This window comes from Polypterus senegalus, chromosome 13 (assembly GCF_016835505.1).
Source record: "Polypterus senegalus isolate Bchr_013 chromosome 13, ASM1683550v1, whole genome shotgun sequence".
Lineage (NCBI taxonomy): Eukaryota > Metazoa > Chordata > Cladistia > Polypteriformes > Polypteridae > Polypterus > Polypterus senegalus.
The window spans coordinates 96,386,532-96,413,980 of record NC_053166.1 but is presented as its reverse complement, the minus strand read 5'-3'; the positions used below and the strand labels follow the sequence as shown (position 1 = coordinate 96,413,980).

The following is a 27,449-nucleotide window of genomic DNA, read 5'->3' as shown; positions in this document are numbered from 1 at the left end:
TACAGGTTTTTGTTCCAACCAGCCTCTGTTTTTAATTGGACTCCTAGGCTATTTAAGTGGTGTGTTATTTCCCAAGTTCTGTGTTTTAATAATAACAACAATTCTTTGCATTTGAGAACAATATAGAAATTAGAAAACTAAGTTTGGTTATATATATATATCTATACTAATAAAAGGCAAAGCCCTCCCTCCCTCCCTCCCTCCCTCACTCACTCACTCACTCACTCATCACTAATTCTCCAACTTCCCGTGTGGGTGGAAGGCTGAAATTTGGCAGGTTCATTCCTTACAGCTTCCTTACAAAAGTTGGGCAGGTTTTATATCGAAATTCTACACGTAATGGTCATAACTGGAAGCAGTTTTCTCCATTTACTGTAATGGAGATGAGCTTCAACGCCGTGGGGGGAGTTTCGTGTGACATCATCACGCCTCCCACGTAATCACGCAGTACATAGAAAACCAGGAAGACCTAAAAAAAGCGCTGAAGAAAACATGCATTATATAATTGAGAAGGCAGCGAAACAATAAGAAGCGAGCGAGTGACATATACAACCATATTCATGACTTCTGCTACTGAAACAAAGCACGATGTAAACCTACACTTTAAATTAAGTTCATAGACAGGCTGCGCTGGCGTTTGTAATTTAGTGCCTGCCCATATAAGGCCGTCCGTCAGCGGCAATCCAATAGCAAACTCCCACTAAATATTCACGGGTTAAGGACTGTGCTTATGCAGAGGAAGATGAGATGGTCAGGGTGGTGTTTGACACAAACTCAGCGAAACTGCGAGAGAAAGTTTTAAGTGCCAGGACTAAGGTAACATTAAATACAGCCATGGACATAGCGAGATGGCACCAGCACAGCTGGGAAACTTCGATGCATGTACACCGAGCAGCTCACGTGAACTGACGAGTGCACAGATAAAAGCAACAGTTCCAAAGAGCTGAACAAAACCGAATTACACAATTGAAAAGGCAGCAAAAAATATGAAGCGTTTGATACATACAAGCATATTCATAAATCCAAAACAAAGCACACGTTGGAAAAAGTCAATGTCCCGCTAAAGGAAGACAGTGTAAAAAAACCCGTGCATGCAGTGTGTCAGGTCTCAGATAAAGAAGAAGACGAGCTGTTTATTGATGCAGTAAGAAACGAATCGATGAATGAAACCTGTCATCTTTACAGCGATTGACAAACACGGAATGTAACTTGAACACAACACATCCTACAAATACGAACCTGATTGAAAGAAATAATGATAATCAAATCCTTGATGACAGCAACACTCAGTAACACTCACAAAACAAATACTGTATATTGACAGTCATGTTACGTTATTTTTAAAATGTTCCCTTTTCTTTTTCTAGCTTTTTTAACACACTACTTCTCCGCTGCGATACGCGGGTATATATATATATATGGATACTTTATTCGCCATCAATGATTGTTTTGGTAAAGCCATACTCAGTGTATTCATTAGATGAACGGTAAAAAAGTAAGAGCGAGGGAAGGATGACTTATTGAGGCATGCAGGCTGTAGTCTGGCGTCAACTCTATCTGAATTGCGATCACATTTGAAAAAATATATCTTTTCAAGTTCTATTTAGTCCATATGTGTCAAACTCAAGGGCAGCGGGCCACATCCGCCCCGTGTAATTATATCCGAAGATCATTTTATATACTGTATTATTGTTATTAAAGCCCGGTATATGAAGCGCTGGTAACACAATAAACTACAGATCCCATAATGCAGCGCTTCAGCTGCCTTGCCAACACTTACCGAGTTAATCAAGTTATTGCGAAGCTAGCTCACACGATGCTGAAGAGAAAAGTTGATTCTGAAAATAGAGCCTTTAAAAACCGATGGGAGGCTGAGTATATGTTTACTGAACCCATGTGTCTCATTTGTGGAGCTAATGTGGCTGTAATTACAGAATTTAATCTAAGACGGCACTATGAGACAAAACATCAGGTTAACCTGAATGCAATGCAGAAGATACAGAAAGCAGCATAATTAAATAAGAATCTGACACTTCAGCGGACGTTTTAACCCGTGCACAATCACAAAGTGATTTCAAGTGAAGCTGCTTTTATGGGAGACACAAATGCACCAGTGCACCTTGCCCCACTTTCCCTGTTGCCAAGTAATGTTAAACCAAGTCGTCACTACGGTGTTCCCAAATCGCACTTTGCTGATAAACTGAGCGACTGCGCACTGAGTTTGCACGGCGCTTTGGTGACTTTGAAGAACAAAAAGTCCGTCTACATGCGGCTCGAACCTTGTGCATGTTTGGTAGCACATATCTGTGTGAGAAGCTCTTCTCAGTGATAAAGACTAACAAAACAGCACACAGGAGTCGCCTCACTGATGAGCACCTGCAATCCATCCTGAGAATCTCCACAACACAGAACCTCACACCAAACAGAAACGAACCTGTTGCCAAAAAGATGCCAGGCGTCCAGCTCTAAAATGACATATGAGCAAAGACAACTGAATGATTTGATTTGTTATTGCTGAAAGGAACACATTTTATTTATATTTCTAGGTTTTGTTATGCAGCATGTTCATATTTGAATTTGTATCATTTTGACAGGATATATTTTTATGGAGAGCAAAATCTTTTGGGATATTTAAAATCTAAGTTTATTTTTATATAAAATTACATAAGAGTAAAGAAATTTGAATGTTTGTTCTTTTAACGCTTACTTTATTTCTAACTTGTATAATTTAGACAGGATATATTTTTATGGAGAGCAAAATATTATAAGTTGTTTAAGGTTTGAGTTGATTTATTCATGAATAATATTCCTGTCTGTTTTTACCATTCCTACCAAAGATATTTCTGTCGACTAAATAAAAATTCCTTCTATTTAAAATTTAAATAGAACTTGAACAAATACGATAGTTCATAATATCCGCAGACTTGCGTAAGAGACTTATCCGTTTTAACAAGCAGCGTATTGCACTGATACGAAATAGCTGTGTGTGTATATATGTAGATATGTATGTATATGTATATATATGTTTATATATGTGTGTGTGTATGTATGTATATATATATATGTATTTGTGTGTGTATGTATTTATGTGTGTGTGTATATGTATGTGTATATATGTAGATATATATATATATATATGTATATATATATGTGTATATGTATAGATATGTATATATATATGTTTATGTGTGTGTGTGTAAATATATATATATATATGACAACAACACTCATCACTCACAACAGTGACAAAACAATTACATTGACAATCATGTTACGTTATTTTCAAAATGTTTCCTTTTCTTTTCATTGCTTCTTTAACACACTACTTCTCCGCTGGCTTGGTATTTTACTAGTGTATATATATATATATATATATATATATATATATATATATATATATATATATATATATATATATATAATGTACTAAGCAGTTATATGGGAATAATGTATTTTTTTTCTTTTTAACAATATTTTCTTCTTGATTTTCATTCTACTTTTCTAGGTGTTCTAATTGTTTAATTAATTCATTATTTACTAAGTAGTGGGTCTGATGCTAAAGTAATCACACCCTTTCATTATTCAGAGTTGTTTGCCAGCATATCTGCTCTGCTCATTTTCAATTGTCATTAATAAGATACAATAAATGGGAAAACTGCACAGAGAAAGGGCAAAATATAATTAAATCAACAAAAGAGAGTTAAGCATTTAAATCTATAGCAAAAGAAGAAATATTTATTAATTGTCTTATAAATGTAAAAATCATGCTGTTGTGCTTTTCTGAATGCAGAATAAAGAAAAATACCAGCTAATTAAATGTGATCAGTGTTATCAGGTGTTGTCACTGATTAGGAATCTGGCTGGAACAAAAACCTGCAGCCACAGTGTGCCCCCAGGACTGAGGTTGGGAAGCATTGGTCTAACACTCCTAAAATAAGACCTATTTCCCTAATATTTTCCAGGCAAAGCCACATGTCCTCACTAAGATGGGGCTCATCGTTCAACTGAAGAGGACTTACATTTAAATTCTGTTTGACATAAACAGCAAACCCACCTCATTTTCTTTCCTGTCTATCCTCCCTAAAAAATGTGTATCCCTCTATGTTACTCTCATCCCCATCTTTGTTATTTAGCCAGGTTTCCTTTACTGCTAATGATATCATTATTATGCTCTGCTACATACAGCTCCAACTCACTTACCTTATTTTTGAAACTTCTAGCATTAAGGCAAGCTATTTTTAATGTGCGACTCCTTCTACATTTAAATGTTGACTTAGAATTTACATTACTCCGCATTTTTATTTCTGTAAGGTTGTTTGTTCCTCCATGCATAGATCTAAACCTAGCCTGTCCTAAACTCCCCATCACCCCCCATTACCAAGTTTAAACAATCCTCGACTATTAGTCGACTCATACAGCCTCCCCAATACAATGGTGCCCCTCCGGTTCTGATGTAACCCGTCATGGCAGAACAGGTCCCATCTGTTCCAAAAGGAATCCCAATGCCCCATAAACCTCTACCCTTCTACCCTGAACCAAGATTTCAGCCACGCATTAAGCCTCTTAATCTCCTCAGTCTTACCTGGACTGGCATGAGGCACAGGCAGAACTTCAGATAAGACTATCTTGTCAGTTCTGCTCCTCAGCATGGCGCCTCTTTGAATTTGGATTGCAGAACTGACAGACTGAATATCTTTATGCATGTCATTTGTTCCAACATGAACAATGACAACTGGATCCACCCCCGCTCTGGCCAAGAGCCAATCAACCATCCAGGGAGGTCCCCCACCTGTGCACCATGAAGGCAACACATCGTAAGAGACTCTCCGTCTCTGAAGCACATCTGCGCTTCAATCCCCCTAACGATTGAGTCCCCAACTATCACTACCTCTCTCTTTCTGGGAATTGATTTTGAGGTGGCCCATTGGGGTTCCTCATCCCTGTCTACCACCTCAGAATCATCAGAGACACTGTCCAGCTCCGCAAGCACGTGATAACGGTTTGACACTTCTAATTTTGGGGTTTATGCCCTTGGAAAGTGTGCATCCTTTACCTTATGCCTTCCACCTATTTCTACATGTCTGGTCTGGAATCTTCTTCTGCACCACCTTGGAGGTGCACACTATCTCTCTGGAGGTGCACACTATCTCTCTGGAGGTGCACACTATCTCTCTGAAGGACACTTGGGCCAAGTCCACCAATTCTCTACAATACAGAGAAGCCAACTCCTCCTCTAGGTCAGAGACCCTAAGCTCAAGGTGCTGGATCAGCTGGCATCGCCTGCAGATGTAGCACTCGGACAACTGGCTCGTCCAAACCATTACTTAAAAAGTCCAACATCCAACAGGACTTGCATTGCACAGACCTCTTATTAAAATTTAATTTAGGATTAGTAAAACTGACTTTTCTTAAAATTAAATGATTTAATTTAAATGGTAACACTAAGAACTGCTACAGCTATTTTACACCTTGTCCACTTAAGCTCCTGTATTGTTCTCCCTCTCTGCTACCTCCTGTTTGTTCTTCTATAAGGTAAACTTTACTTTTCATTGTCAGTTTCTCTCTCCTAACTGTACACTTCCCTTATTCCTTACTTAAAACCTCTCCTCTCACACTGTATTCTCTTGTATTAATGAACTCTTATGCAGTCGCCCACTTAACTGTTCTACCTCTGGACCGCTAAGTACTAAGAAATAAAAATTTACTATCTTATCTACTCCTACATCCCCTACTGCCTGATTGGCATCTTAACGCTGGGCGTTTACCTACGCACTGCTGAGCCTTCCCCTTTATTGCTTTGAAGTCAGCCTTTTTTTATTTTCTTTTAAGCTAAGGAATCACTGTTATTTGCTTCAAAATGCCGATATTAGTTACTGCTGCTTTCTACCCTACCTCCTCGATGCTAGTTCAGATACAGAGAACAAGTACAAGTAACTTTTCCAAGCGCACTTCCAAACAACCAACTACTTCTGATCTTGTGCGGACGAAAAAAAAAGCAAAATAAAAAAAAGCTTTAAAAATTCTAACATGGTTCCCTAGCTGCAACCAAAACCCAAGTTTTTAAAAGCAAAATGTATTTTTTTTTTATTTAACACTCACACCACAGAAAACACCAAAAACTCTCAGCAGCCTCTAGCGTTTGCAAAGTTCACGTCAGCATGCCTCAAGAATTTTCAATTTAACTGTGTTGCGTATATATGAAGTCCATATCTCATTTATAAGCTTAAGGTGGCACAGGCTCCGCACAAAACATTTCACAGGCTCACACTTGCAATTAGTTGAACAGATAACTTGCAAATCTAGCAAGAAGAAAAGCAAGTACTCTTAAGAAAGATCTTAGCCAGTTCAGGCAAAAATTATTCAAGCATACATTGTTTATTGTTTAGATGATGTTCCTGGGAAGAAAAGCTTAGATCAACATTTTCAAAAAAAACTGTTTTCCTATTACAATAGCACAAGATTTGAAAAAGTGTCAAATGATTACCATAAATATCCCTGCACTGTATACTTTTAAAGGTAGTAACTGTATATTTTGAAGGTTGTTCAACCTTACCATTTACCATCTCGCCAGCACTTGAAATTAAACACTGTTACAAAAACGTTAGCATAGTGCTCTGTGCTTAACTACAGTATTGACTATATTTACACTAGCAAAATACCCGCGCTTCGCAGCGGAGAAGTAGTGTGTTAAAGAAGCAATGAAAAGAAAAGGAAACATTTTGAAAATAACGTAACCTGATTGTCAATGTAATTGTTTTGTCACTGTTGTGAGTAATGAGTGAGTGTAGTGTCTATACATATATACATACATATATATCTACATATATACACACACATATATACACACATATACACACACAAATACATATATACACATATATATATATATATATATATATATATATATATATATATACATATATATATATACATATATATACATATATACATATATACATATATACATATATATACACACACATACATACACACACACACATATATAAACATATATATACATATACATACATATCTACATATATACACACACAGCAATACGTGCAAATGCGTTTGTTCGGTTGACTTCAGCAATAACAAATCAAATCATTCTTTGCTCATATGTCATTTTAGAGCTGGACGCCTGGCATCTTTTTTGGCCACAAGTTCGTTTCTGTTTGGTGTGAGGTTCTGTGTTGTGGAGATTCTCAGGATGGATTGCAGGTGCTCATCAGTGAGGCGACTCCTGTGTGCTGTTTTGTTAGTCTTTATCACTGAGAAGAGCTTCTCACACAGATATGTGCTACCAAACATGCACAAGGTTCGAGCCGCATGTAGACGGACTTTTTTTGTTCTTCAAAGTCACCAAAGCGCCGTGCAAACTCAGTGCGCAATAACTCTAGTAAGCGGTAAGTGTTCGGCAAGGCAGCTGAAGCGCTGCATTATGGGATCTGTAGTTTATTGTGTTACCAGCGCTTCATATACCCGGCTTTAATAACAATAATACAGTATATAAAATGATCTCGCGGGCGGATATAATTACGCGGGCGGATGTGGCCCGCGCCCTTGAGTTTGACACATATGGACTAAATAGAACTTGAAAAGATATATTTTTTCAAATGTGATCGCGCAATTCAGATAGAGTTGACGCCAAGACTACAGCCTGCATGCCTCAATGAGTCATCCTCCCTCGCTCTTACTTTTTACCGCTCATCTAATGAATACACTGAGTATGGCTTTACCAAAACAATCATTGATGGCAAATAAAGTATCCATTATTCGAGTATGTAGAGCGGGATATATATATATACATATATATATACCCGCGTATCGCAGCGGAGAAGTAGTGTGTTAAAAAAGGTAGAAAAAGAAAAGGGAACATTTTAAAAATAACGTAACATGACTGTCAATATACAGTATTTGTTTTGTGAGTGTTACTGAGTGTTGCTGTCATCAAGGATTTGATTATCATTATTTCTTTCAATCAGGTTCGTATTTGTAGGATGTGTTGTGTTCAAGTTACATTCCGTGTTTGTCAATCGTTGTAAAGATGACAGGTTTCATTCATCGATTCGTTTCTTACTGCATCAATAAACAGCTCGTCTTCTTCTTTATCTGAGACCTGACACACTGCATGCACGGGTTTTTTTACAATGTCTTCCTTTAGCGGACATTGACTTTTCCACCGTGTGCTTTGTTTCCACAGTAGCTGCATTTATGAATATGCTTATCAGACGCTTCATATTTTTGCTGCCTTTTCAATTGTGTAATTCGGTTTTGTTCAGCGCTCTTTGGAACTGTTGCTTTTATCTGTGCACCGCGCCAGTTCACGTGAGCCACTCGGTGTACATGCATCGAAGGTTCCCAGCTGTGCTGGTGCCATCTCGCTATGTCCATGGCTGTATTTAATGTTACCTTAGTCCTGGCACTTAAAACTTTATCTCGCAGTTTCGCTGAGTTTGTGTCAAACACCACCCTGACCATCTCATCTTCCTCTCCATAAGCACAGTCCTTAACCCGTGAATATTTACCCGTGGCAGTTTGCTATTGGATTGCCGCTGACGGACGGCCTTATATGGGCAGGCACTAAATTACAAACGCCAGCGGCAGCCTGTCTATGAACTTAATTTAAAGTGTAGGTTTACATCGTGCTTTGTTTCCGAAGTAGCAGAACTCATGAATATGGTTGTATATGTCACTCGCTCGCTTCTTATTGTTTCGCTGCCTTCTCAATTATATAATGCATGTTTTCTTGAGCGCTTTTTTGAGGTCTTCCTGGTTTTCTATGTACTGCGTGATTACGTGGGAGGCGTGATGATGTCACACTAAACTCCGCTCCCACGGCGTTGAAGCTCATCTCCATTACAGTAAATGGAGAAAAACTGCTTCCAGTTATGACCATTACGCGTAGAATTTCGATATAAAACCTGCCCAACTTTTGTAAGGAAGCTGTAAGGAATGAACCTGCCAAATTTCAGCCTTCCACCCACACGGGAAGTTGGAGAATTAGTGATGAGTCAGTGAGTGAGTGAGTGAGTGAGTGAGGGCTTTGCCTTTTATTAGTATAGATAATAAAATTTTTGCATAATAAAAAACTTTAAGGATAAAAAACAGGTGTCTTCTTCTAAGTAATAAAACAAAAGAAATCTAAAAAGCAAACTTATTTCAAATTGTCTGTTGCTTTACTTTCATATTATTTCACATCAATCACCTATATCAAGAGAAACAAAATTCATCAATAACAAGTACTGCTACCTGGGCAAAGTTCATCCACCTATCCCATAAGATAAGAAAGTGGTTAGAGGAACACTGCAACACTGAAAAGAAAAAACTATTGGTTTTCTGTGATTATGCACTTTGATGATTACTTCAACATATTGTAATATTTCCATGGATAGAAGAGGTGCACAGTCTAGGTCAGAGAAACTTTAACTATATACATTTTTAATGTCAATTACAATGACATTTATTTTCTCAAGAAACTTTGTTCCCTGCATTTTAATTTTTCTTTCATCTGACTCCAAATGGTCATATCTTATTTTAAGGTGATTTATGACTACTCTGTTGTCATTTACCAATAATGCCTATTTGTAAAAATACATATCTATATCTAGATGTTCTGGTGGATGGCTTGGAAGCTCAACACTGCTGGGGCCAGTGGCTGCCACCAGTGGACGCCTGGACAACTACGGAGCCCTGGAATGTAGCACTTCCGCCATACTCGGAAGTGCTGCCAGAAGATGATCTTGGTAAACCTGGAGTGCTTCCAGGTTCATGTCCACTTCCGCCTCACCAGGATGTTTGTCAGGCAGCACCTGGAGCACTTCTGGGTGCAATATAAAAGGGGCTGCTTCACTCCATTCGACAAGCTATAGTTGAGAGGTGGAGGACAGAGCTTGAGTGGAAGAGTGAAGGCAACAGAAGAATAGAGAAAGAAGAAAGGACTGAGCAGTGAGTGCTGGGGATTGTGCATTGGGTACTATAAAAGTCAATAAAAAGTATATGTATTTGGACATGTGGTATGCCTGTCTGTGTCGGGGTTAACTACCACAGTGTAATATACTATATATTTATATATAATGCAAAGTTGACTTGCTCATTCACTCACACACTCAGTCAACAAAAACACTATTCACTGTTAAGTTAAAAAGTTGAAATTTGGCAAGATGGTACATCTAGGGCATTAAGTAATCTATTAAGAAAGCACAATTCAAAATATACCTAAATATTCAAGGATAATAATTCCCTCTAATAGAAATACTAAATATTCCAAAATATCAAAATGTTTTGACATATTTAATTGAAGTCTGGTGACATAAAAAAAAGAAAATTAGCTGATTCTTGTTTCTTTATGTCAAGGTATTTGTCTATATTTTTTAATATTACACTAATTTAAATTCTCTGCACTAAGAACATACTTTATGCAAAAGACAGACATAGCACAACCAATTGATGGGCCAAAACAGCAGTACTAACCAACAGGGTGAATGAGCAACTGCAAAACAGGCAGTATCCTGGACAGGGAAAAACAGACATGATCACGTTTGGCATTTATACTCATGTATGAAATGGAAGGAGGAATATGCAAGATGCAAGGGTCAAAGGCCAACAAGCGCACTATAAGCATCAGTGCCAAGTGCTGCGAGTAGGTGTTTGCTATAGTCAGAAAAAGAAATAAAAAATGCAGTCACTGATTACAACCGCAAGAAGGTATGCAAATGAATATGAATAATATGAATAATGTTGCGTCAGTACCACAATGTTTTCCGAAATGTACTATACAAGTCATAAAATGAATTATTCCAAATATCATATATACCTATATATACCTCTGTTTTTTGTCAGTGTGGCTTTGGCATCATGGACCATAAGGTGCATACTAATTCAGCGTGAGCAGGAACACTCAATAAAACTGAATAAAAAAAAAAAAGTGACAGTGAGATATGAAGGCGGCAGATTCACCAGCATTTGTTTGTCAGCTTTTAACCCCCCAGACTAGAGAATTTCCAGTTCCATTGTCTAAAATTACCACTCACATCTATAGTTATTCCCAGTTTCAAATAAAAACTAACAGCGTTAGTTCTCTTATATCGTGATTGAAAGAAAAAAAAGTGAAAAAAAAACGCAAACTTTTACAAGTACTATAAATTTACACCGGCTGTTACAGATGCTAATCAAATCTATGTTTCTATTGTATAATATTAACAATAAGAGCAGCTCACTACTGAAAACGGTAAATTTACCCTGCACCCAGGATTGAAGCCCCAGCCTCTTGATTACAAGTCAGCAGTTCTTACTGCCGCACAACGGAGCTGTTGTATTGCACTTGCTCCTTTTGTGAAAGTGTTTTTGATATTTGGACTTCAGCCTTCACACATTATACAGTTCATGTCGACATTTTGTCATTTATTACTAAAACATGAAAAACATTCGTTTTAACGATGTGTTTACATAGATTGTTGTAGACACGTAACACATATGAAATGCATGTGTTCCAAATAACGGTCGATTATTTCCCTTCTAAAACTCCAGCACTTCACTCCAAGATAATCAGGGCAGGAACTGCGAGAAATTCTTGCCCTTTCCCTTTGCCCCAGTGGGGAAACAGTATAACAGGCTGCTTGCTGCTTGTGTTGGTCGACACATTTACAAGACAAAAGACGCTGATGGAGTGGTGTGAAGGGATTTAAGGTGGGTCGGATTTACAAGTTTTTTTGTAGGCTTTGGTAATTCTAGTTTTAAGAATATGGGAGATGTGCAGAACTGTATAGTAACTACAGAGGGATAAAACTGATCAGCCACAACATGAAGTTATGGGAAAGAGTAGTAGAATCTAGGTTAAGAAGTGAGGTGATGATTAATGAACAGCAGTATAGTTTCAAACAGGAAAGAGCAATACAGATGCAAGGTTTCCTCTGAGGGTGTTGACAGAGAGGTATAGAGAAGGCCAGACGGATTTGCATTGTATTTTTGGAAACATAGAGAAAGCATATGAAGGGTGCCTAGAGAGGAGTTGTGGTAATATATGAGCGGCAGAGAAGTATGTAAGAAGTGGCAGAGGATACGTATGAAGGAAGTGTGACAGTAGTGAGGTCTGTGGTAGGAATGACGGATGCATTTAAGGTAGAGGTAGGATTACATTATGATGGACAGGTTAATGGACAAAATTAGACAGGAGTCTCCATGGACTATTATGTTTGCCGATGACATTGTGATCTGTAGTGAGAATAGGGTGCAGGTTAAGGAGACCCTGAAGAGGTGGAGATATGCTTTAGAAAGGGATGGAATGTTGATAGGAACAAGACAGAATACATGTGTGTGAATAAGAGGGAGGTCAGAGGAATGGTGACGATGCAGGGAGTAGAGGTGGCAAAGGTGGAGAAGTTTAAATACTCAAGATCAACAGTACTGTACGGAGTAACGGGAAGTGTAGAAGAGAAGTGGAAAAGAGTGCAGGCAGGGTATAGAAGAGTGTCAGGAGTGATTTGTGACAGACAGGTATAAGCAAGAGAGAAAGGGAAAGTGTACATGATGGGACCAGCTATGTTATAAAGCCTAGAGATGGTGGTACTGACTGAAAAACAGGAGACAGAGCTGGAGGTGGCAGAGTTAAAGATGTTAAGATTTGCAGTGGGTGTAAAAATAATGGACAGAATTAGAAATGAGTACATTAGAGGGTCAGCTCAGGTAGGGTGGTTGGAAGACAAAGTCAAAGAAGTGAGATTGTGTTGGTTTGGACATGTGGAGAGGCGAGATGCTAGGTATATTGGGAGAACAATGTTAAGGATAGAGCTGTCAGGCAAGAGGAAATAAGGAAGGACTAAGAGAAAATTTATGGATGTGGTGAGAAAGAACATTAAGGTGGTGGGTATAACTAAGTTAGATGCAGAGGACAGGAAAATATAGGAAAAGATGATTCGCTGTGGCGACCCCTAACAGGGGCAGCCAAAAGAGGAAGAAGAATGACCATCAACAAGTCACTAGATAAAGCAGGAATTGATCTGTGGCAGAACTATTTTATGAAAGGAGGAAAACAAACCTGGCCATATTGAAAAATCACCAAAATAGCCCAACATACATACATAAATTTAAGAATAAATACATTATTCTTGTTAAAGCCAACATGCAAAGTTGTTTCCTCTTGTAAATTCAGTAAAAGTAAGCTATTTTACATGATTACAAAACAACTTTCCCTGTATTCAAAATTGCTCGATATTAATTTTATTATGTTTTTAAGCATATTTTTGATGCATTTTAGTTAAGCAAAAAAGCAGACAAAAAAGAGACAAATGTGAAAAATAATTGCACAAAAAATCTAGGGCATACCATGATTAATGAATGCTGCAGGCCCAAGCCACAGCTGGGCACATCGCTTGCGTGTTGAATACATCACACTGAAATCATTAACCCCTGAACGCAGGAGACTGACTTCTGCATCACCCAGCTCTGCAATGCACCCCAACAGCAGCTTCAATCTGTCATTAATATTCCTGAAATACAAAGGAAGAAAGCATAAGCAGGAGTATAAACTGATCACAGTGAAAATGAAAAACAACTTGTGATGGTTTGTGTTGCCTCTTGAACCTACCACTGTCGATAACATTACCGAGATGAGCCAGGCAAATGAGGACACCCATGAAGCAAATGATTTGTGTTTGACTTTGTTTTAAATAAAACTGTCCAAATAGTGCAGTGCTCTCTTCATCACTAAATAAACAAATAATACTGTAAAACAGTGATGATCCACAAGTTTAAAATCAAGACTTAAAATGAGAATAAAATCAACAACATAGTCATTACACTGGTAGTGTTCCTACCATTCTCAGATGAGCCCAGCACAACTACCTCTTCGTCTCCCCTGCTCCTTCGTGACTTGCTCAGGTGACAGAGACCACAGCAGCTGCAGTCCTCACCAACCCGACCCTCACTTAAGCTGCCGAGTGGCTACGTTGATCGTTCGCTCCATTGTGAGGCCAATAGCCACGCTGCCTCTCACACGCTGGCTGGCTGGCTCGCTCATCCTGAATTTCCTCCCAATGCTGTTCTCACGGCTCTGTTTACTTTTCTTCGTCTTTCAACCTCTCCCCCTTTTTGTCCCGTGCACGTTCCTTATGTACAATGCTGCAATTGGGCACAGGTGTAATAAGCAGCACCCTCCATGGCATCACCATGGAGCACCTGACTGATCTGGCCGGGCTGTGCATGTGTATGCAGCATGATCAGCCAGCTCCTGAATTAACCGTGGAGCAAAACGTACTCAACATACAGGATTTATTTAAAATTCACCTGACACCACGGACCACTTATCACACTACTACAAAAACATGTTAAGTAAAGCCAGTATTGTTTTCCCAATGTAGCTGTAGGATGAGGTGAATGATTACTCAATTATCAGTTTTACATTGGTAATTGTAATTAATTAACACTAGAATCCCTGAAGCCTACGAAAAAAATAGTAATCCCGGCCCACCTTAAATCCCTTCACACATCTACTATCAGTGTCTTTTGTTTTGTAAATGTGTCAATCAGCATAAGCAGCAAGCAGATTGCTGTCCCATCTCCCCCATCCCTGGGTTTGATCCTGGCCGCTTCCCAGAATTAACGTTTTGAGTAGTGAGCTGCTCTTATTGTTACTATTATACAATAAAAACATACATTTGATTTGAGTCTTCAACAGCCGTTGTAAATTTATGGTACTTGTAAAGGTTAGTGTTTTTTTTAATTCAGTTTTATTCTTTCAGTCATGTTCATGCACCTCCCCAAAATCTGACACTGCTGTTTTCAAATACACATGTGCTATAATAGAGGTGAAATCAGATGAGAATGAGCAAGGCATGCCGAGCTCAACAAGGTATCGTGCAACATTTGGTTTGTGATTATATTTTGTGATGGTCTTTATATATATTTAAAATAAAAAAAATAAAAAAATTGAATGTTATTTAACAGTTTACCTTGATTTATTTATCTTCTTGCATCTTAAAGTCATAAGTAGACTACAGAGCTTCCTGTGTTTGATCCACACGGGCATGCTGACAAAGTATTCCTCTATGTGTAATACCACTACAAATGCAGCAGCAGCTTCCACATACATCTATAGACTCTTCAGTACACAAGCGATTCTCCATGCTAGTGTGTAGATCTGATGGTGTATGTGCCCAAAAAAAAGAAGTCTGACTGCATTCACATACCATTGCTCGCGTACTGAAGTGTCAGCATGGCACTTGCTTTGTTATACATGTACGTTTTGTGAAAGTGATTATTTGATATTTGGACTTAAGTCTTCACACATTATACACTTCATGTCAAAATGTTGTCATTAGTACTAAAACATGAAAAAAGTTTTTGTTTTAGGTACTGTATATACTCATGTATAAGTCGGGTCTTGAAACCTGAAAAATCCATCATAAAAAAAAAAAAAGACCCAACTTATACGCCGTTCAAAATGGCACACAATTTTTTTTTTCACCTTCTTGCTTCCTCCAATCGCACACCAGTTTTCTCAAATATGTCAAATTTTGTTGCAGCAGCGCAGTTACTAATTTCTTTCACAACTTCAACAACTTTTAATTTAAAACAACCTTCATATTTTCTTCTGATCGAACATTCCATCGTAGATAAGGGATACTCTTACGACAAGGGTGTATGAGGATGCGAGATACAAAAAAAAAACACAACAGTACAATCAACGCTTCGGAATAGTTTGGGTATTACCGTCTGGTCACGTAGGCACAATCTGTGGTTTGTCTCTCAGGTGGTCTGTGGTTTGTCTCTCAGGTGGGTAGGCATTACCATATCATAATCTTTTGGATTAACAGTGCGAGTTTTCTGCATTTGACTTATACGGCAGACATTATAAAATATCAGGAATTATACGGTAAAATCAAGCCCTGGCTTATGCGCGGGAGAACTTAAACGCAAGTATATACGGTATGTGTTCAACATTTCTTGCATTCCCTGTCATCCTACACTTACACAGATCGTTGTAGACACGGAACACACAGTAGACATAGAACACACATAAAATGCATGTGTTCCAAATAACGCTATATTATTTATCCTATACAACTTCAGGCACATCACACAGGGAGAAACAAAGCTTGAGCTGGAAGAGCTTTTTGCTCGAGTTGAGCTCCATTGGTAGGGGCGATGGGACGGTAGTCTGCTTGCTGCTTATGCTGATCAATACATTTACAAAACAAAAGACACTGATAGTAGGGGTAAGAAGGGATTTAAGATGGGCCAGGATTACATGGTTTTTCATAGGCTTCAGGGATTCTAGTGTTAACGAAAACAATCAACAAAAAACTACCAAGTAACACAAAGTTAAATGTAGAGTGAGGAATACGTTTCACTTTCTGGTTAGGACGCCAGAAATATGAAAAAGATCTGCACAATTTATGAACAAAGATCATAAATCGTTGAAAGTCAACATTAACACTTGCTCTTTTTCGGTTGTGGTTCATCATGACAATAGACTTACTTACTTTCACAAATAAACCAGACATGCTTGTTGAAATAAACAAAACACTATTTATATATAACATAAGGATAATAGAAGATGATTATATGAAAGCATCTTCTTATTCCTCTTTATATTTTCCCACTTCAATGTGGAGTTGATGTGCCTGATGAACATCCTCCAAATAGCTCAGTCCTGCATTTGATCACCAGATAAGCCCTCTTCCAACAGATAATCTTTTAATTTATGCATCCACCTCCACTTTGGCCTTCTTTGCTTTCTCTTCAACTGTACTTTCATTTCCAACACTTTTTTGCATACATATTCATTGTCTCTCCTCTTCAACCTACTTTCCTAAATACTGTTTTACCAATCTAATGGTTTCATTCTTGTTTTTCAGCCTCATAATGGATTCTTTGACTTTCACTGGCACTGCTCTTTTTCTCATGTTGAACAATGGCAACTACAGACTGCTAAGCTAGTCTTTACATAGAAGCAAGCCTAGGATTCTTGGACTTGCACTTATGAAGCAATGAAACACACCTGAGTAATTACAAATACCTGTGACACCAGTTGTTCCCGAATAGTATGGTGCACTGAAATGTGTGGGACCATGTAGAAAAAGTGTTGTAATTTCAACATGGTGTGACCAGACCTTATGCAGATACCCTTAAATTAAAGTCTTCATTGTGCACTTTAACTACATCTGAATTCTTTGATTTGATAATATCATACTATGGAGCAGAGGGGTAAATCAATGAAAAATGTGCCTTTTTCACCAGATGTTATATAGGGCACTGTAAGTATGGAAAAGAAGCTTCTTCAATGAGTTTATATCCCAAGAAGAGAAAATAAGTATTGATCAGAAACTGTTTAAATTAGTTTATAGCCTGGGAAACCAGGTTAATAAAGATTTTGAGCAGACTCAGATATCATAAGGACAGCCAGCCAACCAAATATATGCAATTTCACATGTCCCAAAGCCTCATATGAAATTTTAACATGAATATGACTTATCCAGTGACATCAGAGAGCAAGACAACTGTGACCATAGGTGTTGAAAAACTTAATCTATGACTAACATTGATCGCTAAATCAAAATATCACCCAGGACAACATCCACTCCTCACGTTGCTAATTTTTCAGTAAGCTTTTCTAAGACTATTTACATAGAGACTTTGCTGTTTGTTTCTATACTTCTATTTGTTATTTTGAATACTTTAATCAATACTGAATTGTACATTTCTATACTTTGTCTTTATATCTTGAGTAATTGAAGTAAATATTAGGGCAGATAATGTGGAAAGATTGCTGCTTTCTTGCCCAAAGGGATATCAAAGTTGAGAGGTTGCTCCGCAATATTTAGAACAAGTATATTAGAAATAAGACACTGTTCTATAGAAAGTGGCCCTATAACCAAAGTGATTGACCTTTTGTGTGTCACGAGGACACTATTTGATAGTGCTGATGGATAGTGAGTACCTATGTAGAGTAGTAGCAGTGACAGGCATTTGGCATCACTCTTACATGTGATTATGTGACAGGAGTCCTAAGTAGAATATTGCAGGGTAACTGGTAACTGGCATCAAATGAGACATTGAGTGAATAAGATCTTTTTGTATGAAGCTGTGTCCTAGGTGGAATATTGGCATCAGCCAAGACTTCGTCTAGAGAGGACCTACAGTGGTGTGAAAAACTATTTGCCCCCTTCCTGATTTCTTATTCTTTTGCATGTTTGTCACACAAAATGTTTCTGATCAACACACACATTTAACCATTAGTCAAATATAACACAAGTAAACACAAAATGCAGTTTTTAAAATGATGGTTTTTATTATTTACGGAGAAAAAAAAATCCAAACCTACATGGCCCTGTGTGAAAAAGTAATTGCCCCCTTGTTAAATGATGGTTAAATGTGTTTGATGATCAGAAACATTGTGTGTGACAAACATACAAAAGAATAAGAAATCAGGAAGGGGGCAAATAGTTTTTCACACCACTGTATGTAGTTGTGCGCGTTAATTCTAAAGTATAGGAGTTATGATAATTATTATGATAATATACCTAGTAAGTCTCACAAACTCCACAATAATACAGTACATAGTTAATGAATTCTGATCTTTTAATTCATGTGCTCAAGATAAAATGAGAATGCATAATGTCAGTGTGTCCTACATAGTTAAAACATGATCATCAAAACTGTCATTCCTGCACCATTTAACCCAGAAACACTTTATCAAAGGCCTGTGCAAAAATGCTTATTTGAGATTTTAACTCAGTTAGTCTATTTGTAAAGCGTATTGCATCTAGATCCTCAAGTTCAGAAAAAAGCAAGGAGAAGAAACATACTCAAATAGGGAATGGAAAATAAAAATAGACTTAAAAAATAAAACATATGCATAGTTCTCTACACTCACCACTGTTTTGTGGCAACAATTTTGGCACCATTGGTCTCAGAGGAGTAACGGTTGCAAGCCTGAATTTGGAATCCACTTTGCGGCAAGAAAGCACTGAGGTACCGAAATACCTAGAAAACAAAAGAAACAGGAGTGTAGACTTTAGGCTAGGAATGTTCCAGTACTACATTTAGACACTAATGTCCAGTAAATATGTTTCTTAAGTACTCATGCTTGACACGGACTTCATCATATATTATATATATATTTATTATCATATATTTAATAGAAGATTATACCCTTTAATGCAACTATTAAAAACTTAACAAAGGAATATAAGGTGTACAATACAGGGCATGGCAGCATTAAGAGGCAGCTGAAAGCAAAACAGGAAAGCACAGTTAAAGAAAAATGGAAAATGAATGATGTACGGTGAAAAAACTTACCAAATTTTCATTTTTTCTCAGTTGCACAGGTGAAGGACAAAAGCTCCCATTCCAAGTAAGAGTGTGTATGTGACAAAACCACTGGTTATGCATAATAGGGAAGTGAATCAAAACCATTAAAACATTTAGCTAATTTGTGGGGAAAACCATTTAAAAATGAAAAAGGTTACAACATAACCTCCATCACCTTTTTTTTTTTTTTACTTTGTTTTAAAACAGACATGTAATCACTGCTGTTTTGAAATTGTTTTAAAGGCATAGAGGATTGTCCCTCTATTTCAGGAAAGGAATGATAAATATTTCTGAGTGTAATCCCTTTCATATACACAGGTCACTTATTTCCTGCTGTGTGCTAAGTGGGAGATAATCACTTGAGCACACACCTGTAAACTAAGAAATATGATACTTTGTGTTGCATGAATTGTTACTTTATTTACCTTTTCTCTCTCACTATATATATATATATATATATATATATATATATATATATATATATACATATATATATAAAATACCAGCTACATAGCATAAAATAGGGAGAAGTAGTGTGTTAAAGAAGCAATGAAAAAGAAAAGGAAACATTTTGAAAATAACGTAACATGATTGTCAATGTAATTGTTTTGTCACTGTTGTGAGTGATGCGGTCATATATATATATATATATATATATATATATATATATATATATATATATATATATACATATATACATATATATATATATATATATATATATACATATATATACATATATATATACACACACACATATATAAACATATATATACATATACATACATATCTACATATATACACACACAGCTATTTCAGATCAGTGCAATACGCTGCTTGTTAAAACGGATAACTCCGCTCTTACGCAAGTCTGCGTGGATATTATGAACTATCAGATTTGTTCAAGTTCTATTTAAATTTTAAATAGAAGGAATTTTTATTTAGTCGACAGAAATATCTTTGGTAGGAATGGTAAAACAGACAGGAATATTATTCTGAATAAATCAACTCAAACCTTAAACAACTTATAATATTTTGCTCTCCATAAAAATATATCCTGTCTAAATTATACAAGTTAGAAATAAAGTAAACGTTAAAAGAACAAACATTCAAATTTCTTTACTCTTATGTAATTTTATATAAAAATAAACTTAGATTTTAAATATCCCAAAAGATTTTGCTCTCCATAAAAATATATCCTGTCAAAATTATACAAATTCAAATATGAACATGCTGCATAACAAAACCTGGAAATATAAATAAAATGTGTTCCTTTCAGCAATAACAAATCAAATCATTCAGTTGTCTTTGCTCATATGTCATTTTAGAGCTGGACGCCTGGCATCTTTTTGGCAACAGGTTCGTTTCTGTTTGGTGTGAGGTTCTGTGTTGTGGAGATTCTCAGGATGGATTGCAGGTGCTCATCAGTGAGGCGACTCCTGTGTGCTGTTTTGTTAGTCTTTATCACTGAGAAGAGCTTCCCACACAGATATGTGCTACCAAACATGCACAAGGTTCGAGCCGCATGTAGACGGACTTTTTGTTCTTCAAAGTCACCAAAGCGCCGTGCAAACTCAGTGCGCCAGTTTATCAGCAAAGTGCGATTTGGGAACACCGTAGTGACGACTTGGTTTAACATTACTTGGCAACAGGGAAAGTGGGGCAATTGCACTGGTGCATTTGTGTCTCCCATAAAAGCAGCTTCACTTGAAATCACTTTGTGATTGTGCACGGTAAAACGTCCGCTGAAGTGTCAGATTCTTATTTAATTCTTCTGCTTTCTGTATCTTCTGCATTGCATTCAGGTTACCCTGATGTTTTGTCTCATAGTGCCGCCTTAGATTAAATTCTGTAATTACAGCCACATTAGCTCCACAAATGAGACACACGGGTTCAGTAAACATATACTCAGCCTCCCATCGGTTTTAAAGGCTCTATTTTCAGAATCAACTTTTCTCTTCAGCATCGGTGAGCTAGCTTCGCAATAACTTGCAGCATCATAAGCTAGACTTGATTAACGCGTAAGTGTCGGCAAGGCAGCTGAAGCGCTGCATTATGGGATCTGTAGTTTATTGTGTTACCAGCCTTCATATACCCGGCCATTAATAACAATAATACAGTATATAAAATGATCTCGGGCCGGATATAATTACACGCCGGCCGGATGTGGCCCGCCCTTGAGTTTGACACATATGGACTAAATAGAACTTGAAAAGATATATTTTTTCAAATGTGATCGCAATTCAGATAGAGTTGACGCCAGACTACAGCCTGCATGCCTCAATAAGTCATCCTCCCTCGCCTTACTTTTTACCGCTCATCTAATGAATACACTGAGTATGGCTTTACCAAAACAATCATTGATGGCTAATAAAGTATCCATTATTCGAGTATGTAGATCGGGATATATATATATATATATATATATACCCGTATCGCAGCGGAGAAGTAGTGTGTTAAAAAGCTAGAAAAGAAAAGGGAACATTTTAAAAATAACGTAACATGACTGTCAATATACAGTATTTGTTTTGTGAGTGTTACTGAGTGTTGCTGTCATCAAGGATTTGATTATCATTATTTCTTTCAATCAGGTTCGTATTTGTAGGATGTGTTGTGTTCAAGTTACATTCCGTGTTTGTCAATCGCTGTAAAGATGACAGGTTTCATTCATCGATTCGCTTCTTACTGCATCAATAAACAGCTCATCTTCTTCTTTATCTGAGACCTGACACACTGCATGCACGGGTTTTTTACACTGTCTTCCTTTAGCGGACATTGACTTTTTCCAACGTGTGCTTTGTTTCCGCAGTAGCTGGATTTATGAATATGCTTGTATGTATCAGACGCTTCATATTTTTGCTGCCTTTTCAATTGTGTAATTCGGTTTTGTTCAGCCTTTGGAACTGTTGCTTTTATCTGTGCACGCGCCAGTTCACGGAGCCGCCGTGTACATGCATCGAAGTTCCCAGCTGTGCTGGTGCCATCTCGTGCTATGTCCATGGCTGTATTTAATGTTACCTTAGTCCTGGCCGTTAAAAATTTCTCTCGCAGTTTCGCTGAGTTTGTGTCACCCATGAATATTTAGTGGGAGTTTGCTATTGGATTGCTGCTGACGGACGTCCTTATATGGGCAGGCACTAAATTACAAACGCCAGCGGCAGCCTGTCTATGAACTTAATTTAAAGTGTAGGTTTACATCGGCTTTGTTTCCAAGTAGCAGAACTCATAAATATGGTTGTATATGTCACTCGCCGCTTCTTATTGTTTCGCTGCCTCTCAATTATATAATGCATGTTTTCTTCAGCGCTTTTTGGAGGTCTTCCTGGTTTTCTACGCACTGCGTGATTACGTGGAAGGCGTGATGATGTCACACTAAACTCCGCCCCCACGGCGTTCAAGCTCATCTCCATTACAGTAAATGGAGAAAACAGCTTCCAGTTATGACCATTATAGAATTTCAATATAAAACCTGCCCAACTTTTGTAAGGAAGCTGTAAGGAATGAACCTGTCAAATTTCAGCCTTCCACCCACACGGGAAGTTGGAGAATTAGTGATGAGTCAGTGAGTGAGTGAGTGAGGGCTTTGCCTTTTATTAGTATAGATATAAATATAGATATAGATGCATAAAATATGGGAGGTTCCTAAAACCCCCGTGAATAGAATTGAGTTGGTATTTTCCTGTCATTTCTTAACAGTTATGAGTTAACAATGTTCTCTAGTAAGTGTTTAGCCTTGCCTTGTGTAAGGTACAGAGGCATACGGTTTTTTAACCGTGTCCTTGTATGTGTTCTTGTTTGTGCTCGTGCTTGTGCTTATGCACGTGACCGTGCCTGGGCGCATGTCTATGTGCCAACGGCCTAGGGGCCTTTTGAGTGTGAAGTAACTCGTAAAATAAAAGCGTTTTGAACCATATGTTTAAAGCATACAGAAGAAGAAATAACTAACCTTTAAGTATAGAAATAACCAAAGTTTCATAAGAAAAACTAAGTTAATAGAAGATACATTTTTCCTTTTTTGCTTTTATTCTTTGTGTGTAACTATTTTTCTTTTTATTCTTGTATGGATTGATTGCCTTTAACTTTCACTAAATATTTTTAACAACGAACTTTTGGACCGAGTGATTTCTTTGACACGCGTCTTACCCGTGCCCGACTTCGCCTTATAGACAGGCGGCTACACTAAAGTTAAAAAACCAGCCTGAAGTTTTGAAACCTGCTTAAGATCTGAACCTACCTAGGACCGAAAGTTTAAAATTGCCTTGAATTATAAAAGAAAGCAAGCCTGCATTTTCAACGCCACGGCATCTGAGTCCGGGAGCCAGAGAACATTTCGAACCCCATTGAAAGTAACAGTGGTGTGAGTGGAAGTCACGACGATCATGATGTTTCAATGGAGGATCATCTTGATGATAACATAAAGCCGTCCAATTCATTAACAACTAAACTTCAATCCGAAATGGACTACAAATACAATTATTTAATACGATGAAGACTGTAAAGGATCTAAAAAAAAATTAATTTAACTGTGAATCTATAAAATCGATCATCGAGAACTCGTTCTTTAACCTGAGAATGGAATATAAAAGGTTAAATGACAAACTCCTATCCCTCCAGGAGTAATGAAGATAAACGGAAAATGCTACAAAAGGACTTTGATGCTAAAATGGAAATTTGTAATAATTTTACGGGATGTACAATGAATTGCGTTTTAGAAGTACGTCAAAATATAAGCTTCAACCAGCAGCCCGACTTTTTGGCTAACCAATTCAAGGATTACAGAACGACGAATGACTTTCCTGACGTCTCTCCAGAAGATAGTGTCTCACAGGTTTCCATTCAAAGTAAAAGACATAGAAGTTCGGCGGCAAATTCAGCCAAAGCATCCCAAATCTCCGCAAAATCTAAACGTAGTACAAATTCAGCCGGGACTTCTATGAGCCTCATCAGATCTCAAGAGGCAGCACACGCCATACTGTTGGCTAAAGCAGAGAATCAAAGAAAGCAACAGGCTCTAGATATGGAGGAAATGCAGTTAAAAGCTAAGAGAAAAGCTGAAGAAGCTCAACTGAAAGCTAAAAGAGAAGCTGAAGAAGCTTAACTGAAAGCTAAAAGAGAAGCTGAAGAAGCTTAACTGAAAGCTAAAAGAGAAGCTGAAGAAGCTCAATTGAAAATTAAAAGAGATCAATTGGCTTTAGAGACAGCTATTGCAGAATCCGACACAAAATTAAAAGCACTTAAAGGGCGCAATCGCAGTCCAAATAGACTGAGTCAGAAACCAGATGTGAAATTTGAAAAGTCGTCAGAGGCAAACAGTTACAACTTTACAAATATGAATGAAAGTAAAAATAATCCCCAGCAACCGCCTTATCAGCAACAAAATGAAGTGCTTTCTCAACAGAAAGAACAACAGTATAAGACACAAGTACCTAATGTACCCCATAAAAAGATCCCAGTATTTGAAGGCGATCCATTGACTTATATAAACTTTATAAGAGCATTTGATTGAATTATCGACCAAGAAGTGAGTGATCCTGGTAGCAAACTAGAGTATTTGGTACAATTCACCAAAGGCGAACCTAAAAATATTGCTCTAAATAACTTATACTTGCTGCCAGAAGAAGGATACAGAAATACCAGAAGAATATTAGAAAACATTTACGGAAACCACATTCATATAGGAGATGCTTACATGAAGAAAGTAAGGAAGTGGCCACAATTGAAATCAGGAGATATTGATAACTTAAAGACATACACGCTCTTCATTGGTAACTGTAAAATTGTTATGTCGGGCCTAAAGGACGGACACGAATTCGAAAACAATTTAAACATCCGCATTATGTCATCGAAGTTACCACAAGAACTACGAGAGCTCTGGCAAAATAAAGCAACAGAGATCGAAAGCAAAGAAAGAAGAAGACCAGGTCTCGCTGACTTATATAGTTTCTTAGAAGATCGACTCATAGCTTCCCTGGATCCAATGTATGGTGCTTCCTATTCAAGCTATACCTTCAAAAGAGAGAAAGAAAAGGCTGATTACGAAAAATATCCTGAAAAAGGCAGAATGAGAAAGGACAACTTTGTCTCACATTTTGCCACTACTGTTGAAAAGGAGAATAAAAAGGAGACAACTGAGCGTACACACGGTAAACACGGTTTTTTCTGCGACAAAAAGCATGATCTTAATGACTGCAACGCAATTCAGAAATTAACTTATGAAGGTAAAATTGACTAAAACAAGGACATCTTAGCAAAGATTGTGAAGAAAAAATTAAATGCAATATATGCTCTCAGTTTCATCCAGCTATTTTGCATATAAATAAAGAAAAGAACTCTGATGATAAAGCTAAATCCATTAAAGAAGAGAGCTGTAAATCGAAACAGAAAAGCGCTTCTTCTACCAATGCGCCATAACACCGAAAGAGTCTTGTATGGCTACCGAGGTCGGAGATAGTGTCATAGCTGCGGTTCCAGTTAAACTCAAATCCAAAGGGAATGAAAAATATATTGAAACATATGCTCTAATAGACCCATGTAGTACAGCCACATTTTGCACAGAGAGCATAAGAGAACAATTAAACTTTTCAGGAAGAAAATCGCATCTGTATCTCAACACTCTAGATAATCTAGAAAAACCATTAAAATGTAAAATCTTAACAGAGTTACAAGTCTTTGGGATAGAAGAAAACACGTTTTATGATTTACCAGAGGTAACGTACAGCAACTGTTATACCTGGTAATAAAGATAAAATTCCTACTCAAGAAGATATTACGAAATGGCCTTACCTTAAAGATGTACACCTACCCCAAATAAACGCAGAAGTAGGTTTAATAATAGGTACAAACTCTCGTAAACTCTTGGAGCCATGGGAAATCATACATAGCGAAGGAGATGGACCGTTTGCAACAAGAACAGCTTTTAGAATGGACTGTTTGCTATACGAAGGAGTCAGATAACGAAAGTGAAAAAAGATGTTCAGTCAATTGTGTAACAATAAAGCAAGTAGAACAAATGTTACTCAAGCAATACAATATAGACTTTCCAGAACGCGACTGTGAAGAAAAAGAGGAAATGTCACAGGAAGACATTAAATTCATGCGCATAGCCTCAGACACTGCAAGTCTAGTGAACGGACACTATTGCATTAATCTGCCTTTTAAAGATGAAACGCTTAAAGTGCCAAACAATCATTGTATTGCAAAACAACGTGCTATAGGACTTAAAAAGAAACTTACAAGGTTCCCGACGTTTCATGAGGATTATAAAGTGTTCATGAAAGACATTTTAGACAAGGGTTATGCCATAAAGGTACCCACTGAACAGTGGACCCTCGAAAATGAAAAAATATGGTACATCCCTCATCATGGAGTATACCATCCAAAGAAAAACAACCAATCGCTCTCATGGCGGACATTAAATCAATGTTCTATCAAGTGAAAGTACCAGAAAAAGACATGGATCTTCTTCATTTTCTGTGGTGGCCCGAAGGTAATCTAAACAATGAACCTGAGGAATACAAAATGACAGTGCATCTATTTGGTGCTACTTCGTCACCCAGTTGTGCCTCTTATGCTTTAAGAAGAACAGCAGAGGATGCAAGGGACACAGCTACAGAGGAAGCAGTTAACACTGTGGTAAATAATTTCTATGTTGATGACTGTTTAAAGTCAGTTGCTACAGAAGAACAAGCCATAAAACTGGCCAAAGATCTTAAAGCCCTTTGCTTAAAGGGAAGATTTTATCTTACAAAATGGATAAGTAATAGCAGAGCAGTTTTGCTGTCAATCCCTGAAGAAGACAGGGCAATAGATCAAAAAGACTTGGACTTAAGCCACGATCTGCTACCAGTTGAAAGAGCTTTGGGTGTTCAATGGTGCACACAGACTGAAAGTTTCAAGTTCCAGGTAAAGCTACAAGATAAGCCTGCTACAAGACGTGGCATTTTGTCAGTGGTCAGTTCAATATATGACCCACTTGGATGTCTAGCGCCAGTCATATTGCCTGCCAAGCTTATTCTAAGAGAACTGTGTAAAGAGAAATATGCTTGGCATATTTCGGCAATGGAAAAAATGGACAGACGATTTGCAACTACTTGTGGATTTTAATGTAGTCAGGTGCTTTAAACCGCCTGGATTTGGAC

General features: G+C 37.6%; 1 protein-coding gene across 5 annotated transcripts in view; it reads right to left on the bottom strand.

Annotated features, from left to right (window-relative positions):
* Positions 1-27,449, bottom strand: part of kmt5c (lysine methyltransferase 5C) — an 88,417-nt gene that overhangs the window by 35,739 nt on the left and 25,229 nt on the right. For all 5 annotated transcript variants that reach the window (XM_039774942.1, XM_039774941.1, XM_039774939.1 and 2 more), the window contains exons 5-6: positions 18,875-18,984; positions 13,324-13,487 (exon numbers count right to left, since the gene is read on the bottom strand). In XM_039774942.1, the coding sequence (XP_039630876.1) occupies positions 13,324-13,487; positions 18,875-18,984 (274 nt within the window). The remainder of the gene's footprint in view (positions 1-13,323; positions 13,488-18,874; positions 18,985-27,449) is intronic.